The sequence below is a fragment of the Colletes gigas genome, unplaced genomic scaffold (genome assembly GCF_013123115.1).
Source record: "Colletes gigas isolate AHSC1104 unplaced genomic scaffold, ASM1312311v1 Colletes_gigas_Sc00009, whole genome shotgun sequence".
Lineage (NCBI taxonomy): Eukaryota > Metazoa > Arthropoda > Insecta > Hymenoptera > Colletidae > Colletes > Colletes gigas.
This window is the reverse complement of record NW_025106638.1, coordinates 6,089,183-6,108,289: the sequence shown is the minus strand read 5'-3', so window position 1 is coordinate 6,108,289 and position 19,107 is coordinate 6,089,183. Positions and strand designations below refer to the sequence as shown.

The 19,107-nt window shown below is 34.5% G+C and overlaps 4 protein-coding genes across 5 annotated transcripts; 1 reads left to right on the top strand and 3 right to left on the bottom strand.

Annotated features, from left to right (window-relative positions):
* Positions 1-210: 210 nt before the first annotated feature.
* LOC122397495 (DENN domain-containing protein 1A) lies at positions 211-10,699 on the bottom strand. Of its 2 annotated transcripts, XM_043396672.1 has the most exons (15): positions 10,375-10,699; positions 9,222-9,377; positions 8,718-8,855; positions 8,336-8,471; positions 8,220-8,273; positions 7,872-8,129; positions 7,355-7,456; positions 7,028-7,255; positions 6,736-6,912; positions 5,870-5,902; positions 5,415-5,469; positions 5,137-5,320; positions 4,901-5,030; positions 1,317-2,024; positions 211-627 (listed from the first exon to the last, which is right to left on the bottom strand). In XM_043396672.1, exons 1-15 carry the CDS (start codon positions 10,389-10,391, stop codon positions 211-213), a joined length of 2,793 nt encoding a protein of 930 aa, XP_043252607.1. In that variant the 5' UTR covers positions 10,392-10,699. The 2 variants fall into 2 exon arrangements, with proteins under 2 accessions (XP_043252607.1, XP_043252608.1); XM_043396673.1 differs by lacking the exon at positions 1,317-2,024 and having other exon boundaries at positions 10,375-10,693.
* Positions 10,700-11,316: 617 nt separating this feature from the next.
* LOC122397186 (eukaryotic translation initiation factor 3 subunit F) lies at positions 11,317-13,273 on the top strand. Its single transcript, XM_043396161.1, has 5 exons — positions 11,317-11,470; positions 11,841-12,010; positions 12,084-12,266; positions 12,553-12,774; positions 13,013-13,273. Exons 1-5 carry the CDS (start codon positions 11,362-11,364, stop codon positions 13,184-13,186), a joined length of 858 nt encoding a protein of 285 aa, XP_043252096.1. The 5' UTR covers positions 11,317-11,361; the 3' UTR covers positions 13,187-13,273.
* LOC122397185 (actin-related protein 10) lies at positions 12,714-15,137 on the bottom strand. Its single transcript, XM_043396160.1, has 6 exons — positions 14,859-15,137; positions 14,636-14,788; positions 14,207-14,491; positions 13,848-14,127; positions 13,441-13,772; positions 12,714-12,847 (listed from the first exon to the last, which is right to left on the bottom strand). The coding sequence occupies exons 1-6, from the start codon at positions 14,936-14,938 to the stop codon at positions 12,796-12,798; spliced, it is 1,182 nt and encodes a 393-aa protein (XP_043252095.1). The 5' UTR covers positions 14,939-15,137; the 3' UTR covers positions 12,714-12,795.
* Positions 15,138-15,468: 331 nt separating this feature from the next.
* On the bottom strand, positions 15,469-16,730 carry LOC122397248 (26S proteasome non-ATPase regulatory subunit 8). The gene is made up of 3 exons (XM_043396293.1): positions 16,610-16,730; positions 16,216-16,288; positions 15,469-16,141 (listed from the first exon to the last, which is right to left on the bottom strand). Exons 1-3 carry the CDS (start codon positions 16,715-16,717, stop codon positions 15,522-15,524), a joined length of 801 nt encoding a protein of 266 aa, XP_043252228.1. The 5' UTR covers positions 16,718-16,730; the 3' UTR covers positions 15,469-15,521.
* Positions 16,731-19,107: the final 2,377 nt, after the last annotated feature.

Sequence of the window (19,107 nt, the reverse complement as noted above, 5' to 3'; positions counted from 1 at the left end):
TAAAAAAAATGAAATTTACAATATTTACCTTACAGAGACGAGAAGATGTGAAATACGTTTCATCGGTACTTCTTTTTTGAGATATTATTCGAGATGTTATCCGAACAATGCTACCAACTCCGCTTACACGAATAACAAAAAGAAAGCAATACTAACATTATATGTACAATCGTGATATGTGAAACGTAATATGTTAATTTAATTCATGAGCTATTCGAATTTCGTCCAATTGTTTTGCGACTTAATGGCAGGCGTGTTCAGCGTTAAACTGAACGTGTTATCGACATTACTAATACTGCTGTCGGATGTGTTGCACACTGTTGAGTTTCTCGTCGGTGAATCGCCGTTACTTATACTAAATTTATTAAAGTCCAAGCCGTACGCTTGTAACAGATCCAGGTCACCAATATTATCGGAAGATTTCTGTTGGCCGTCGGTAGTTTTGTGCAGCGGTTGGAAGTACGGATAGAGTGGGTTGCTAAGACCCTCGCCCATTTCAGGAATATGCAACGACTGACTCATCTGTTTCGAACTCGTGAATTCCGTGGACTTGGAAAGCAACGGATCGAAGTCATTGCTGCTCGTTGTTGAATCTAATCTAATTAAATCTGGCACTTCAGGAGAGTCCTGCAAGCGATAATACGTTATAAATATTTAAGACAGACGTACCATCTACGCTTATAATAAAAAGAAAAAAACGAAAAATAACTTTTCTTAATTCCGTTAATGGATAAGGTAAACGTACAAAGGTCGGTTGATAACCAAGGGATATCGGAATTCAGATTATTATGCGCAATTGGATCAAGAATAAAGAATGTTTCGTCGTGAATAAAAAAAGTGCATAGAACGTTAGAAGAATAATAAATGGTATAGTCGAATAAGGGAGTCAAATGAACCAAAGTTTTTAATTTTTCACGCCTAGGATTTGGAATCGTAAAATCGGAAAAAATTCTCAAACACGTATCTCGATAACCACAATGCACCAGATTTTTTCATAATTTTCATACGCGAAATAGACACTAATTCGCTAATCCGGATTTTCCCTATAACTACCCAAGATAGAGGGTTGAAATTTGGCAGAGAATGTTTTTTTCTGATGCTCTATCGATGGATCCATCATATGTCAAATTTGGTTCAAGGTCACATTTGACCCCCTTATTCGGCTATAACCTTTACATTCCTCTTGTCTCGAACGTATTCTCTAGGATTAAAAACCTCGGTGATCGATCGACCCTCGTACATATTGTATGTTTAATGATCGTTGAAAAGCGGTTATACATTCGCAAACAAAATAAATAGTGAATGATGACGTTTACCTTTGAAAGTGCAGAACAGGACGTACTACTGAATGCATGGGATGGAACGTGACAATTAACAGACAACGATGCGTTTGTGGCGTGAAATATTGACGGTTGCAAATAGGAAGGCATGAACACTTTGCTCGTATCGAAGGGATCGTTCTCTTTCGGATGGGAATCAGAATCAATATCTTTCAAACACGCGTCGAAAGAGCGATCGCCTGCGTCCGGAACATGATTCGTGAACGCGTCGTCGGTGTAAAATTTAACGCGTTTCGAGTAATTTTCGCTGTCGTTTTGGTATCGTTTCCCATCCGATGTTTGCGGACAGAAGGACGCATTGTAATTACGCTTTATAAATTCGTTGACACGAACTTCGTGTAAGAAATTACTTGACTGCGAATTGGCCGCGGTTTTTGTAAATACAGGCGAAAACGAAGCGTCAGTCTTTTCCTCCGATTTATTTGTTTTCGGTGTCGGTGAATCGAACGGGCACGATCTGCTGTTGCCAGTTAAAGTATCATTGGATAACGTGTCGTTGGCGTTCGACAATATACTCGACTGATCGACTGAACTAGTTACGCTGGAATGCGGAACGGGATGGGACGAAGTTTTTGCGGAAGATATATCGATTGGATTTGCGGTAACTGTACTAGGTGGAGGGCCGTGCCGCAAGTGCCCACTCCATGCAGGTCTCAAGCTGTCTAAACTGCGTACTGGTTTCAACTGAAAGTGATGCACGACTCAATCATTGACAAAAATTCAATAACAAAATTAAAAGAATAATCGGGGACCGTTCCTGGCGAGGGTGAAAAATGTACCCCAGACCGTTTATTGCATATTAAATTTTGATTAATAAGATTAATAACACTGTTCTACAAATTCAATTTTTTTTTCTGTTTTTCAATATCCACTAGGTGATTCTTGTAGAGCTTTGTACCCTAAACACGAATCTGAAAATGGAATTGCTGTATCACCCTCAGTTTTCGAAAAACACGAGAAACTGGTATAATGGTGCAATAGGGTATGCACTCTGTATATAGTATGTTTGATTTTTTTTTTGTAACTTTTATTGCTTAATATATTTGTATACTCTAGGATACTAATCACTGAATTATATTTTCAAAATCCATGTAAACTTATCAATGGAATCACTCGAACATGTACGCTTTTCTAAGAAAGATCTGGAGTAAATCCTTGCTATTCACACTTCGCTCTTAGGAATATTATTCCTATTCTGTGAGGCAACCCAACAATAAAATGTTGTTTATTTTTTTACGGCTTTATATTTAAAAAACCATTCATATATATACAATGAACATTGAAATTGTTTAGAAATGGAAATGATCGAGAAATGTTTTGTACAAATCCACAAACAGATTAAAAAATAAAAAATGATAAACATATACAGGAATTAGGAGCCTAAGATATTATCGGTGTCGCATCCATTATGCGTAGCTACGACACTGCCGAGCCGAGGTAGGCTAGCGATGGCCGCGTGGCGGTAAAACGCCGTGCACGCGTTGCCAATACACATTTTCTCGACCTGTGACAATTGAGAACGGATTCTATACTTCTGTTGGACAGTTTCTTCTTCAGAAATGTCTGCAGAATCAAATCCTGTGTATAGATTTCGTGTCAGGTAAACAACTTTTCGTAAATATGCAAAAGTATTGTGTATAAAGTATGTACTTCGACACTTTTTCAAACTTTGGCGATCATTTACAACCGTTCAAAAGCACAAAATATTATAACTATCGATGTTAGCATATTCAGGAATCTCTCCTCTATCTTTTAAGATTAATTGGAACTGTCTGATGTTTTTAATTTTCGCGTAATACCTCGTTTTTACCCAAAATTGTACGTTTTCACAAAAACTCGTGTTTTTCGAAAACTGAGGGTGATACAGCAATTCCGTTTCCAGATTCGTGTTTAGGGTACGAAGCTCTACAAGAATCACCTAGTGGGTACGGAAAAACAAAATTCGTATTGAACAGTGTAATCAAAACGTTTTTGACGGCTGTTAACAGTGAGTTACAAAATTATCGGCACGAACACAGTGACGCGCGGTTAACTTTCGGAATATTTGGGATCCAACAAATTTCTTTTTACAAAATGTTACTCTCTGTCAGGTTTGGTTAGGCTCGAGACGTTGGATGGAAGACATCGAAGAGGAAGGGATGAATCGTGGAAAGTTAACCGTACATTACTGTACACACAGAGATACCATTCTTCCACGAGAAGAAGGCACAGCGTATTTACATCCCCATTCCTGTTGCAGTCCGCTGACTCACAGGCATTGGTCGAAAACGGTGACGAAGATCGGGTGACAGCCAATCAGCGGACTGCAGCAAGAGTAAGAGGATGTAAACACGCTGTGCCTTCTTCTCGTAGAAGGATGATAACTAATACTACGCTAATGAAAATATCTTATAACTCCAATATTAATAATATTTGGACCCATGTTTATTAAAAATGTTTTACTTGTTTTCACAGTCCTGAGAATAATTATGGTCAGCGAACAAAAAATACACAACCTCGTCAATGTAAATTTAATTTCTGCATTCTTCGTGCAGTAAAATATACTTATGAATAAATATTTTGCGACGCGGTACCTTAAAATAACACAAAACAAACGAGAATCCTGTTTGTAACATTATCACGGAAATTAAAAAATATTTCAAAAGGGTACATGCATAATTGCAAATCTTAAATGCACAATTTCAATATACGTGAATAATAGAACGTCGATTATTAGAATTACGAGGGTGGTATGTTCATTTCGATAATTGGTCGAAGAAAATCGAAGCTGTACATATTTACTGCACGATGAAGTTGCTTGATTTTTGTACCCCCTTCCCTCATCCATATTAAAATAACATATTATCTTTAAATACGATTTTAGTACGGGATTATGTATCCCGGAAAAGAAACAACTGTCCCATCCACTAATAATGACATGGATCTAGTTTTATGTTTCATTAATTACCCACTTGAATAATCAACGTTCTACCGTATATCATGAAGTGTAATCATGCTACCGATGCTGGTTGCAATAACATACCAGAGTTGGGCATTAATCGACTGATTCTCCTAATTATATTTATAGATTACGCGATACGATTACAAATGTAGTCGTCAGAGTTAATTACAATTAATGAAAGAGGGTATTCTACTATAGAACGCGTATTCAACTCAGATAATTAAATTTTCTCGACTCGACAGCACTAAAAAATAACGATTACTTTAATCATCGATGGCAGGAACCAATTTATGATTAATTTAATCCACAATTATTGCGAACCATTAATTTAATCGTCGATCATTACTTCGATTATAATTTACCCAACCCTGAACATAAACGTTGCGATAAGCGACATGTTACAAAACACTTAAAATACGAACAGACATTTCCACAATAGCTGATGGTAAATATTTCACGTAACTGTAACGTTATTTTAGTGATTTTATGTGACATATTAAAAGTACTTAAATTGTACTAATATTGTTTGGTATCACGGGTCAAAATATTGTAATCAGTTTCTGTAAATTTCCACAATATACATATACGTGTATTATAATAGAAACAAAGATATACATACTGTTCTATCAACAGGAGGTGTATTTGGAAATATCACATGGCGAAGTTCTTGCATAAGGTCAATGTTCACCCGTTCTGGTGGAGAATCGGATTCTTCTGGAGAACTGGGGCTTAACGGTGAATATTGCTGCCTGTTGTAAATTAAACGATACAGATTAAATACGTGATAAAGTAACGTGATTGTCGAAGTACTTAGGAAACGCTGTAGAAACATAGAATTGAAAGATTCGTGCATACCTTGAATCAGTAAAATTACTATTACGTATTCGAAGATCTTTTCTATAACTAGTAGTCGCTGTGAAACCATTTGGTGATTTTGGTGGAGATGTGAAATCAATGGATCTTCTATCCGATGTTGGTGAACTAGGTGCGGATCTTGGTTGATGAAATCTCATACTTGTTTCGCTTCTATTTGATCGTCCTGAAAAGAGTATTTTAAAAAGATTTAGAAATGTAGTAAAATACAATTTTGGCCGATTCTGCAAACAAGTTCAGAAAAGTAACAAAAAACACACCTTTCCATTTTAGGCCTTTGTACGCTGTTTTCATATCTTTCCCCTTGTCTTTCACCTGTGAACACAAGTTTTATGAAAATAACTACACAACTAGATTTAAAATTTATAAAAATATACAGGGTGTTCCGTACCGCATGAAAACAATAAAAAGGTTTACAAAAAACATGTATCCTATTTGACCTTGTTTTCGAGTATAGTAAATTTTCTTATACTGAAAACGATATACATCACAGACCATAGTTTCAAATGACAATTGTTACGACCCACCCTGTATACATATGTACATAGCAGAGACGTTATGCCGAGTGGAAGATATTTGGATTAGTATAATTAATAACACGAATAAAATTTGATAGATGCGTGGTTAGCAAAGAAACATCAGAATGATAAAATTAGTATAAATGGTACAAGTTTGTAAAACACGACGAACTTGGTATATATCCATCGAAACTTACTGATTTAACTGCATACTTTACTGCTGGATTGGCCTGGAATTGAAGGCAATCAGACATACAAAAGTAAGACTTTGAGTATTCGTACTACTAGTCAAAACTGTCGTCTTAAGGGGCCATTCTACCTTGTAGGCATGAAAAATACGTGTTTCTTTGTGATTTTTTTTGCGGGTTATTAAAGAGCGATTAATTCCGGATTTTGTAGATACATTTATTATATATTTAGCTATATTTACGAATTTTTGCAACGCATAATATCTATTGATTACGCTGTTTTTGTTGATCATCAAACAACAGTTTTTACGAACGGCACCCGACTGCGTACGTGATATCTTGCGAACAAGTTATTCGAAATCCTAAAACCAACGATATTCTTAATATAGATGAGTGTGGTTATAGCATGAACTAGGATCTTTTCAAAAAAACAAAAAATGGCAAAATGGCAGCTATTTTACGAAAAAATACTGAATATTTTCATATATTTGGTTGCTTTTTTGTTAATAAAAGAAAAAGTATTGCATATATCGCAATTATCCTAGTTCATGCTATAGGGAGACCAGTTCTGAAGATACTGTATAAATTTGATGTTGATATCTTGAATAGTTTTTTAGTTATCACGCACGCAGTGCCGAAAAATGTAGTTTCGAGAAAAACAGCTTTAAAGTTTCACGTCCAGTTGTTATACCTGCGCGCGGTACATTTCAGCAGGTTATAACTTCGTTAGTTTTTCAAATTTCAATTTAATATTTGGTAGATATATTTTCGTGACAACATACTAAAGGAAAATGCAAAAAAAAAATATCGATTTTTTTAATCCCACAAGGTAGAAAGGCCCCTTAAACGCTATTGAGAAAACCTTGACAGCTCACCTTATCCTTTACGCTGCGGAAAAATGCAGAACTTTCTTTTCGCATGGCATATGTCCACTCTCGATACTGTTGCATAAATTTACTACTAGATTTAGCGGAATAGCTACAAGCTTCCATTTCGAATTCATCCGAAAAGCCAAGCCCAGAATTAAGCATGTTCAGTCTTTCTTCTATAAACTAAAATCCACGAAAATTTCAAGGCCGTGTCACAATTATTAGGTCGAGTCGCAAGCGATTACCGGTTCAGGTAGCGGATCATAAACTTTTTACTACAATATATTCTGACTCGTACCTGTTGAAATATTTGTAACTCCAACATTTTTCGTAAAAAAGGTTGCATGGAAGATGGTCTACTTTCCACAAATGCATTGTGATTAAAAGTAATGCTTTGTCCTTGCTCCAAAGTCAATGCATCCCTATAACCAGCAGTTAACTGTACCAATGCTCGTAAAAATGCCCTCGACACACCGTCCCCAAGAAGCGCAGGTCTATTACGTAGCCCCTTTTTCAAATTGGTCACCTGGGACGAAGAAACTTTTTATTTTATTATTTAAGATGTGTTTCAATTCCTAAGAATAGATTCGTTATTCCAAATATAAAATCATATTTTTATACGAACTACGTCTTGAGGTAAGGACTCCAAATCTTGAAAGGGAGATTCTATGGTATTGTTATCAGCATCCAAAATAACTACTTCTCCCAAATCGCTTTTACGTACTCTCTAAAAATAAAATGAAAAATATAAATACAAATATAAACATAAAAATAACGATCTCGGTTCGTTGATTTTTAAAAAGCAAACCAAGTAACACAGGATGTTTCAAAGGAGTTAAATAATTATTTTAATTTGTTCATTTTAGATAAACAGAACATGTTCAACAAACGGAGTTCCACCGAAATAACTCTATCTTCAACAATTTTAAATATTTTTATATGAAAGAAATTGTGTATACTTCTCAAGTATAGGTACTTCAAAGGACACGTACAAAATTTACGTCTAGATCCCTTAAATAACTTACACACCCAATTGATCCAATTAATCCAAAATGAGCAAACAAAAATTATTCTTTTTAATACTTAATAATCGATACAAATAGAAATTGTTAATTTGTAGTGCGTATGTGCTATCAAAATACCTGAAGCGTCGGTGCTGGTACTCCAATTAAAAACGGCATTGGCGCCAATAAATAATCTATTAAAGATAATGGCAAAACTGGGATATATATATGTTGCCAAATCATTGGGTAAATTAAAGCATTACATGCTTGAACACAAGCGCTTAATCTTGAAAGACGTTTCGAAGTAAAAATAATTCGTCGCTCGTATAACATGCTAGCAAATATTATCATCATATTTAGAGCATCAACAGCGCTATAATATTCCGTCAAGTTTCTCTGAAATAATGAAACTCGCTATATGCACAGTATACTACTTAAAATATATTTTTACGTGCGTCGAATCAAATTTATTACACGACTACTTACATTTTCCGGTATACTCGGTAGTTGAAATTGTTTCGGACTTCGACAAACAAAATACTAAAAATTTGTAACATATAAGTAAAATAATACATTGCGTGTAAATTCGTCGGGTCACTTACCACTTTAGAATTTGGTACAGGAATGGATATAGAATTACCGGGAATGGGAACTGTACTTTTGTATACAATTTCAAGAAATTTCCAAACATCTTCTCCAGTGCCATTGCTCATTAAAGTCGCGATATGATTTAAAAGTCTGTACAGATACAAAATATTATACTTTACGCTTACACGAATTTCATTTACTCTACAGGGTGTCCAAGCTGAACCAGGGCACCCTGCTAATAAAATCGTTAGCTACTAAATTTACTCATATTTTAATTCGACTATAGCAACTATAAACCGACAACACTGTTCATATAGGATAAACTGATTTAGTGAATTATATTCTACTGTTAATTTTATCTATCGTTTTAAACCTTACGCCAAATCATATACTGACTTGTAAAATATTTCGTGCCACGGTAATGCGCTCAAAATTACTAAAGCTGTATCCGTTTTGGGATCGTGCCGACAGAACCCAAATGTCCATTTTGAGTCTATACTAGTGAGTACAAACGAAAAATGCTGCACCAGCAAGCTGAAATAAATATAAAAGTGTAATGGTATGAAATCATAATTAAATCGCAATTATATACAATTATTGCATTCCAAAGTATTTCATGCAAGATCAAATTTTAGTAATATTTCCATCTACACTAATCGTTTACCAACATGTCGAAATCACCAATAAATGTTTCACAATGTTAGTTTCTATGGTTAATTTAAGTTAAATAGAAAAAAAACTTTATTTAATATCTAGATAGTTAAATACATCCATGTATGAAATACACATTAGGACATAAATAGGGGTACAATAGTGTATCTATAATTCTACATAATTTAAGATTGTGTGACTAAAGAACTTATTGTAGTCCTATGGTACAAGCAGTTTCTTAAAACTTACTTTTCTAATTCACAAGGATATGCAAATTTAGGAACAGATTTGAGTATTTCCTCATCCAAAAAAGAACTAGGATACTTTTGGAGTATCCAAGGTAGTTTTCCTCCTAGCGGTGCTGCTACTTCACAGAAGCATTCAAAGAGAAGTTGCACATTGTCTCTGAAAATGTTAATGTACTTTTGTAAATCCAATGTTATCTGTGTACATTAGTAATACGTATGTACAGTACACGTGTAATGGCTCACAAAAGTATTCAAACACTTTCAAATCAAATAATTAAGAGTACATATGTGTTAAACTTAAAGAACATCTGGCAGTCTAAATAATTTTTATAAAGCATTTTTTATGTTAAGAAACAAAAACGTAATAAGGGTACAAAGAGTCTATAACAGTTGACTATACAATATTGTGTGAGAATATATTTAAAATGCAAAAACAAAAGATAATTTTAGTTGAATTTTCAGAAATACTTGTACTTGTTTGTATGCTTGCCACTGTACGTAACATACATATGTCGAAGCATACGTGTTAGATATATTGTAACATATATCAGACTTGTATTTACTTATTGCTAAGTGAACTACTTAGAAAACTCATTAACGCGTTATGAATCTAAAGACAAAATACTTAGTGCAATAGATCCTAAAATCAATAAAAATTCATTTGCGTTTGTAACGTTGATAATCGTTCTGCATTAAATAGATGTCTTTCGTCTTCACGCTATGTCGATTTTTCATAAGTATTTATCCGCTTTCTACTAGTAAACGATACAGAACAAAATAAAATCTGGTTGCAAATCAACACCTCGCGCAAGGTGCCATACGATACATTACACAATACGTACGTATGTACATCGTAAACACAAATTTATCTCGCGAACGTCCTCTACTTTAAATTGCAATTATCGTGAAGAAACATCTTTCAATATGTAACGAATAAGCAGCTAAGTCTACCAACTGTCATGCATGAATCTTTTATTAAGAAAGACACTTAAGTAATAGCGGTGTGTCAGACAAACATACTTTCACTTGATATTTGGTAGTGCAAAAGGAAGGATTACGTGTCGTAACGAAAATACCAGCAAACAAGACAGGGCGACGGAAATATCTACGAAACACGACGGGGAAACAAAACGAAGATCGAAAAATTCACTTGCCTCAATCTGGAACCCATGATAACAGCGAAAAAAAAATAAGTACTTCGCGTGCTCTTGACGTCTATACGTCATTGTACGTACTACATGACAGTAACGCATTCCATTCACGTGAATTTCAATCGCATCGCGAGGCGTACTATCGGTTTTACGAACAACGTACAACACTTTCTTATCCTTTTTCTTTTTCTCGCACAGCGATGCGTTTCAAGGCGCAACCGCCAAACACCGTACCAGCTATTATCTCCTGGCTGACTATAGTAACACTGTTACTGTAACAGCATCTCGTGTCGAAATCACGCCTACCGGATTAAAATACATAACGTACGACGATCATGAGTGTGCCGGATGTTGATTTCGAAAGTACTGCAGCGACCGCTACATCGTTTTTTATTGGCGAGAGATATCTGCGCGATAGGCAATCGAATTGTAAATTGACGATTACGCATCCCTCTCTATCGTATTATTATTTTAAGGCGGAAATGTATATGCTGCAATTTTCGCGCACGCGCGTTGAAAATAGCATCAGTAAGGTACCACGATCGAATAATAATGGGTATCGCATGACTTCTTGTTTAATCCTCGTCTAGCGCATTTCAGGTTTATTTCAAAATAATATTAATGATGACATGAATGAACTTGTAAAAATGAACCTTATTGTTACTTTTACTCTTAACACTCCCGGATCTATCAAGATATTTAATGCTCAAAATATTTAAAACCTCCAAGACTTTCAAGAATCAAGATTTTCAAGAATTCTAAATTTCGAATTATATTCATCTTGATCGAAATATAATCCAATTAAAGCACGATATAAGTAGGATTAAAACAAGAACTTGAATTGGCACAATTGGAACCTAATAGATTTTAACGCCTATTTTGACTATGTACGCCACTGTTTCCAGTCGTGCATGCGTAGAGATCACATTCTGATCATACTCTGCTCACATCGCTTACACTGCGTATGAACGGCATCGAACTCTCTGAAACATGGCGCTTAACCTCACCGTCAAGGTTCATCCTGTGGTTCTTTTTCAAATTGTCGACGCTTATGAACGTCGAAAAGCTGAATCGCATCGCGTTATCGGGACGCTATTGGGTAATTTGAAATTATATGTCTGCACAATAGAAAAAAACACGATTGCGTTTAAATGACTACACTAAGTACTTTGACAGAAGCAGTTGGATTCGATGAAGAATGTACATTGCAAACTTAATTTATATCATACTCGTTTTTGATACACAGACTTAAACAGTGAGCACTAAACGTTTAATTAGATGGCATTAATAAAACTCAAATCAAACATCTAAATACACAATGTATTTATGCGTTTGATATTTTATATGTATAAAAGTTCAATATGATTATAGAGAAAGAATAATTAAAACCAATAATCCTGTGCTTATATATAGCTTCTGTATATTCTCTGTGTATTACATTTGATACAAATGGCAATTAATATTCATAGGTACTGTAGAAAAAGGAATGGTTGAGGTCACAAACTGTTTCTGCGTACCACACAAAGAGTCAGAAAGTCAAGTAGAAGCTGATTTGACATATGGAATTGACTTGTACGAATTGAATCACAGAGTGAATGCACAAGAAAATATTGTTGGATGGTGGGCCACTGGTAATGAGGTAAATTATTTTGCAAATTCTGTGGATAGTATATTTGGAACTTAAACTGGAATTATTTATATGTATCTTACAGGTTACCACTCATTCTTCAGTCATTCACGAATATTATATACGCGAGTGCAACAATCCTGTTCACTTGACCGTTGATACAACGTTACTAAATACTACTAGAATGGCAATTAAAGCTTACGTATGTGTGTCATTAGGAGTACCTAATGGAAAACAAGGTTCCATGTTTACCCCGGTTAAAGTACAGGTACATTGTCCTTTTCTTTATAATACAAAAAGCCCTCAACTTATACAGGGTGTTCGGTCAGAATATTAGAATTAGAATCAAGATATTAGATGATCTGGTTTGCAATTTATTTGAAATATTTATTCAATTACAATAAAATTGTCTATCCTTTAAAATTTCTTTAATTATACTAGAAAAGATTAATGAAACCACAGAAATTTTGCTCACTGAGATCTATGTACTTCGAGGACTAACTGTATATTTATTTTACGAAATTTAATTTCTCGTAATCCGCCGATTTGCGTAGATCACATCTTACGAGCCGGAAGTTGTTGGGCTACAACTTTGTTCTAAGACACAGTTACCAGCACACGCCCAAATTGCTGGTGTGAAGTCAGGTGGCGGTATAGAACCAATGATGGATTTAGCACAGATAGCAGAAGCTAGTGCTAAGCTTTCTTCCATGTTAGAACAAGTGCTTGCATACGTCGACGATGTTTTAAATTCGAAACAACCGCCAGACAATCAAGTATGCACGATTTTATGTCGTCTAAAGCCGGCCTGACGAACTTCTCTGTCGCGGGCCACAGATTCCCCTGTAACTAAGAATGTACGTAACAGTGCGCGGGCAAAATATAACATCGATCGAGTGGGGGGTTCAGCGAGTACGGGGGAAGGTCTAATCGCGGATCGTTAATTCGTCAGGCCCGGTCTAGAGTTTTTGTACGATAGAATTGCTCTAAGAATGATTAATTTTAATACGATAGGTGGGTCGTGCTCTTCTGGACATGGTACATTCGGTTCCCAAAATGTCGAGCGAGCAATTTGAAGAAATGTTTAACAGCAACGTGAAAGATCTACTGATGGTCGTCGCGCTCTCCCAGTTGATAAAGACTCAACTTCAACTAAACGAGAAGCTTACTCTACTCACAACACTGTAATACAAGTTTTTTACTCGAAAAATCTGTAATATAAACTCGAATATTCTGTAATACAGTAACCACGAATAAAAAGAGATATAAATTTTCAACGCAGCATACATTTTTTATTTTTCATTTTAGTATGTTAAATACAAAAGTAAGAAACCAAAAATAAATAGTGAAAATGGAAATTATTCATATTACTTCTATATATGTATGTACATATAAATACAACGATTAAAATATTTTTATTATAAAAAGTTAATATACTTTACATTTCGCAATTTACAGAATCTTCTCTTTGGTTATCTATTAAACTGGTCCAGTCAGGGATTCTGTTAGATTTTAAATAATTCTCTTTTGTTACGCATCTTGATGGTAAGTCCACAGTTCCAAAAATGGCACCTCCTAACCATGCTGTGTAATTTGGCTTACTGGGCGCGGTATGGAACTTGAATGACTGAATTTTTAATTTCTCGGAATAAGGACTGGTTTTTATTAGAGCAGAAAGTTCAGATTTAAGACGACTAGCAAATCCTTTTATCATTGTCGTTCCACCGATTAGTATTATATTTTCAGCCAAAGACCGTTTGGTATCTATTGGACACTGTAATAAGAACTAGAGTTTGATACTTCAAATAAACTAAGTTAAAAAATAATCGGAATAATCGGTTAATTATACCTTAATTATGGCATCTAGAATCATTGTAGGGATACTAAGATTATCATTATCTCTTTCCCAGAATGCTTCAAATGCTTTTTCTCTAACTTCGCCGGGTATAGTAATATTTTTAACTCCAGGATACATAACAGCAGGAGGCGGATTAGGAGCATCGTCTGTTCCTAATTTAGCAGATCTTTCTAATGTAGTAACAAAACATGTCCTTACTTTTATATCTTCCACAAGGTTCTCTGTTATATCTGCATTAGGATTAACATCCTTCAAAGACTTCATCAAATACCTACAAAAAAGAAATGCGAGCATTGTATAAACGTCAATGCAATAATAACAAAATGTCTATTATAATGCACATAACGTACTCGTGCACAATTTGACCACCCAAGGGTAGAGCTTGCCATGCCTTCAAAATTGGTACACCCTCGTAAATTGGAATCAATGTAGCTTCCTTGTACCCAACATCTAAAACTAAGGCTGTGTTGGTACCCAATGTACTGATTGTTGCCAAATGAACAGACAATAACATCAGAGAACCAATCTCAAAGTGCCGGAACAGTACTTTGGCCAGTGTGTCTCTGAATTGTGACGGAACTAACAGTGACTCCAAAACAATAATTCTTGCTTCTTTTGGAGTTCTCAGAACATATCTAACACAAAAGATACAAAACTAATAGACAATATTAATTTAGAAGCTTATCAGGAAAATTTGGTAATATGACAGGCACAGAAAATTTATATATTCGGGAAAACTGATGCCAGCCATAATTGACAAATTTACTCACGATCGTTACCTGAAAAATAAAGAATGAAGAAATTCGACGAGCAACTGGTACAAATCTTCCGTATCTTTATAATCATAGATTTTCCGAAGCTCTTTAGTTTCCGGACACACGACTTCCGTTCTTATCATACCTCGCGGCGTAGTTTCACCCGCATAACCATATCTATTTCCAAATTACATTTTAAATTATTAACAATGTTAGATTATTCGCATTAGCGTAAATGTATTCATACTTTGTATACGCGCTTCCAATGTCAAATATCACCATTTGTTTGTCCGAAAGAAATCGTACACCTTCATAGCTGCGGAGCATTTTGACAGATTATCTTTTTTTCTACTTTGTATTTCGAAAAGGGTTATATAACCTCAAAACATATCAAGCAGCGTAAAACATTTTCTCAAACAAGTAGACAAGTCAAAGTAAATAACTTCATCTTTGTCTATCGTTTACGATCAAAAGGAAAAAGACAAACACGGCCACTTGTAAACTTCCCTTTATTTTAGAAAGACTAATAGAGGAGCGCGAGAACTCGATACACCCGAAAATCTCGAATAGGTCGATTAACACATTGGCGTCGAATGATGCACACTTCTACCTTTAACATTTTTTCGGCGGCGATCACGTATGCGTGACTTCGATGGCTTAGCGATTATCGGCCGGTGTCACATGTACGTGACATTTTAACACAATTTTTGACAATTATATTAGTACTCGACACCATCGTTTAATGACTTAAATTTTTATGCAACAATATTTAAAAGTAATAAACCCAAACGTAATTTCACATTTTCGATGAAACTTTCTTGTGGAACTTGATAAAAATAAGATTAATCCCTAATAAGTATATGACAAACTTTATTTATCTATATAAAATACAGGAAGATGCACATGCTTGTTAAACAATCATTTCAAGTTCTCTTGCATAATCAATGGCTAATGTAGCCAAATCTGAACTGGGTATTGGTTCTTCGGTTTCCTTTTCGTTGATCGTGCTGAAGTAAAAGTAACCGTCCTTAGCCAAAGTCCAATTCTTTTTTGAAGCAAACGCTTTCATATCTTTCTCGGAATTTAGATTGAGCATTCTTGATGCACCTTGAATAGAAATTTTAACGTACGCACTCTCCATACATGCTCCGATTTCATCGCGAACCGTATTTAATAAAATATCTATGAAAAAACTATATGATGCTGCTGGTATATTGCCTGTTGCTAAGAATATCTTATTATATGATCCTTCCATTAAATATTGTTCTAAGCTTAAAGGATGTCTGATGTAAACATTTGATTGTATCTGATCAGAAGGCAGTAGTTCTAGTTCTGTATGAAATTCAGCAACACGATTTTGTGACAATAAAAACAAGAGATTTAAGCCGAGCAGATGATACTTGTACACAGATTCCGCTAATCCTGACTTATAATCAAAGTAATAACACTTCAATTGTGCCATGTAACGTTCAAAAGAAGGTATATCTTCTGTTACTATGCTCCATTGTGCACCAATTTCTAAAATGTCACCTACAATTAGAAAATAATTTATATAAATAATGGTTAACTGAATATTACTCAAATTTATGTGTATCAATACGTACGAGCTATGATCAATTCATGTTGACTGGCTGTGTTATTAGATGTTGGAAGAAACATCAAATGTGTAAGACCAATCTGCAAACAGTAGAGACTTTATTGAATTGCTCATTCCTCATCAGTTTAGGTGATTTTGTATGATCTATGTTATCAATGAGGAGATAGTTTTTCTAGATCTTTTCTAATTGCTAATCATAAATATTGTACCAAAGATTTCATATAAAGAAAACATTTTAATATCAATCACACGCTGCTTATAACACGTTGAATATCGATAAACGTTGAATTTTTAACACGATGACAATTCATTTTGACAGACCACACAGGTAAACAAGGTTATATTACAAGTTCACCAGCGAAAAATATCCTTTAGCAATAGTAAATTTTTTTATATGATACCTTTAATTGATTGAGCAATTCGCCACATTTTTTTAAGTTACACGGAGTCGCTGTCCATTCTTGCTTTAAATTTTTATATAAAGAAACAACATCCTTTAGTGCTGCCATTTCTGGATATAAACCACAGTCACGCAGTCTATACATTATAGATAGTAACTATTAGATACACGAAAATTGAGAAAAAGAGGGAGAAAAAAAATATACACAGCATAGAAAATAGAAACTTATCAAGATAAAAATTCAATATTTTTCATATTTTCATAAGTTATTGAATAGATTTATTAGTTTTAAATATTATTACTAGAATATCGTATGAAAATTTTGTTCATGTAAATCAGAGATGCCAGAAAAGCACCGCCGGGTGCACACGCACACATGCCAGATACGCGTACGTGAGCTCGTGGAGTTTCGGAAAGTCGACAAAGGCAAACTGACGCATGCCCTCTTTCTCGATTCTCCGAAGCTGTCCGAAGTAATTTCGGATCGCCTCGTGGGAGTCGAGAGAGAAAGGCTCACATTTGCCTTCTCGCTCTAAACAACTGAAATCCGACCTCCCGTCAACGGCATACGATTTGGATTCTCGAGCCGAGATTCTCGACTGCCCAGGCATTTTTACTTTCCGACCTATGTAGGCGCACATAAGCAAAGTACCCATAATGAAAAAAAAATTTTGTAAAATTTAGTTTACGGAAATACACGTTTTAAGACCTCCTGATCATATTTTAATTATTGAAAAAAAAGAAATTTTTTTTTATTCCCATGTATGAGCACACATGTATATTATTAATACGATTGAATATAAATAGCTGAATGAATTTAAATGAAACTTTACATTTAAGTTTTATGTTCTCATTTCAAAGGCGTGTGGACGGATTCAAATACGTGAACACTAAACGTAACGATGTAATTATATTATTTAATATTTACTAACTATTTAACATAAAGAACATAAAAGAAAGACATAAAACGTAAACGTAAAAGATCATAAACGTAAAACTGTGATTGCTCTCGACTAACGTTCGATACAGAGTGACGTTCCTGCAGTCAAAGTCGACCCTTCCTTATTCCTATCTTATAATAATGATCTAAACAAAACGCACGTTCGAGACGCAGTCTCTAAAACGTATTTCAGCTTAAACCTAAACACCTTACTCGATACCTACTCTAGCTTAGACTAAACACTCCTATCGACGCAAACGATAACGGTTCTCCTAGCCACGCATACACTCCTTACAGATTATACCTCTTGTTTCATAGTTGTTCCGATATATAGGCATAATGTATAAAAAATCTTTTAAATGTTTCATATAAATCTTAGGACGAATTAAATTTTATATAAAAAAAATTATATAAACTTTTTCTCTATCTTCTCTAGAAAAGAAAACATTAAATGAAATCTTATACATTACATGCTTACTTAAATCGCATTGAAAACGAATACCACAAATGTTTTAGAATAATGTGCAAAATGTGATTGCGATTTTCGCTAAGACAAATTGAAAACTCGTTTCTAACAAGGAAAAGTTGGAATGGTACCAGGTTTTGGGTTAGGTTTTACTTTGAGATATTATTAAAGTTATTACAGGTACTTATTTTCAGAAATAGAACTGTGTTCACCACTAGTCAGCGTGGCGTGAGTGATGAGGTCTTTGCCTGCAAGTTCCGAACTTCTTCTGCTCTGCTGGTTCGAACCCTGCTTGAACTTTTTTTTTTTATTTTTTCAATCATACTTTAATCGTACACTAAATATGACATTATATTTTTGTCTGACCTTCGAATATTTTTTTTAAAGTTAAATTTAACCGATTACATTTAACATATGTTATTTTCCATGTACGAAGTACATGAATCTGGATGGTACTTTTCACAAAAACAGTCAAAACATAAAAATTTCAAGCACCACGTACATTTACTGAAAGTTTTGTTTTCACAGAAATAACAAAATTTTGTATCTAACTCTGATGGAAAGGCCGCTTCATTTACATTGATAAAATGTGAACGATTTTCGGATAGTCGTACCTTGTAGCTCGTACTTTTTACCTTATACTTCAGGTAAAAAGGGATATAGCTGAGAAAAACAGTTTTATGACATTACCTGCTAACTTATGTTACTGTTCTACAATGAAACGCTATGTTTTGTACCTTTAAAAATATTCGACTATGTCCTTTTAAAATTTAAGATACAACCCATACTTTGTATTAAACTGGCAAACGGGATCACTTTTCCTTTGTTTCTAGTTAGTTCTACATATTTAGTTCGTCATAACCAATTGATACGGTTATTTCAAAACAATCGAGGAAAATCATTATTAATTAATTTCTGCAATTATTAATTCTACTGTTTTGTTTATGTTATAAAAGTAAGAACTCTTCTTATTGAAAAATACCACAGCGTGCACAATACTGGTAAAGAGTGGAATCTCATTTTAATTTATTAATTTTCAATCTTAAAGTATTTTGATTTTCAAAAATCGTATTAATAATATACATATGTGTGC

What these genes read in the sequence shown, in the direction of transcription:
- LOC122397495 (XM_043396672.1), bottom strand. An exon ending in CTGTACCAAATTCTAAAGTG is followed by an intron (nt 8,274 to 8,335) that starts GTAAGTGACCCG and finishes ACAAATTTTTAG; the next exon opens with TATTTTGTTTGTCGAAGTCC. An exon ending in TAAAGTATGCAGTTAAATCA is followed by an intron (nt 5,470 to 5,869) that starts GTAAGTTTCGAT and finishes TTGTGTTCACAG; the next exon opens with GTGAAAGACAAGGGGAAAGA.
- LOC122397186 (XM_043396161.1), top strand. Translation starts at nt 11,362, where the DNA reads ATGGCGCTTAACCTCACCGTCAAGGTTCATCCTGTGGTTCTTTTTCAA. An exon ending in CGTTATCGGGACGCTATTGG is followed by an intron (nt 11,471 to 11,840) that starts GTAATTTGAAAT and finishes TAATATTCATAG; the next exon opens with GTACTGTAGAAAAAGGAATG. An exon ending in TTACCCCGGTTAAAGTACAG is followed by an intron (nt 12,267 to 12,552) that starts GTACATTGTCCT and finishes CGATTTGCGTAG; the next exon opens with ATCACATCTTACGAGCCGGA.
- LOC122397185 (XM_043396160.1), bottom strand. Translation starts at nt 14,938, where the DNA reads ATGCTCCGCAGCTATGAAGGTGTACGATTTCTTTCGGACAAACAAATG. An exon ending in CTTCATTCTTTATTTTTCAG is followed by an intron (nt 14,492 to 14,635) that starts GTAACGATCGTG and finishes CTTTTGTGTTAG; the next exon opens with ATATGTTCTGAGAACTCCAA. An exon ending in GGTGGTCAAATTGTGCACGA is followed by an intron (nt 14,128 to 14,206) that starts GTACGTTATGTG and finishes TCTTTTTTGTAG; the next exon opens with GTATTTGATGAAGTCTTTGA.
- LOC122397248 (XM_043396293.1), bottom strand. Translation starts at nt 16,717, where the DNA reads ATGGCAGCACTAAAGGATGTTGTTTCTTTATATAAAAATTTAAAGCAA. An exon ending in AATTGCTCAATCAATTAAAG is followed by an intron (nt 16,289 to 16,609) that starts GTATCATATAAA and finishes TACTGTTTGCAG; the next exon opens with ATTGGTCTTACACATTTGAT. An exon ending in ACATGAATTGATCATAGCTC is followed by an intron (nt 16,142 to 16,215) that starts GTACGTATTGAT and finishes TTCTAATTGTAG; the next exon opens with GTGACATTTTAGAAATTGGT.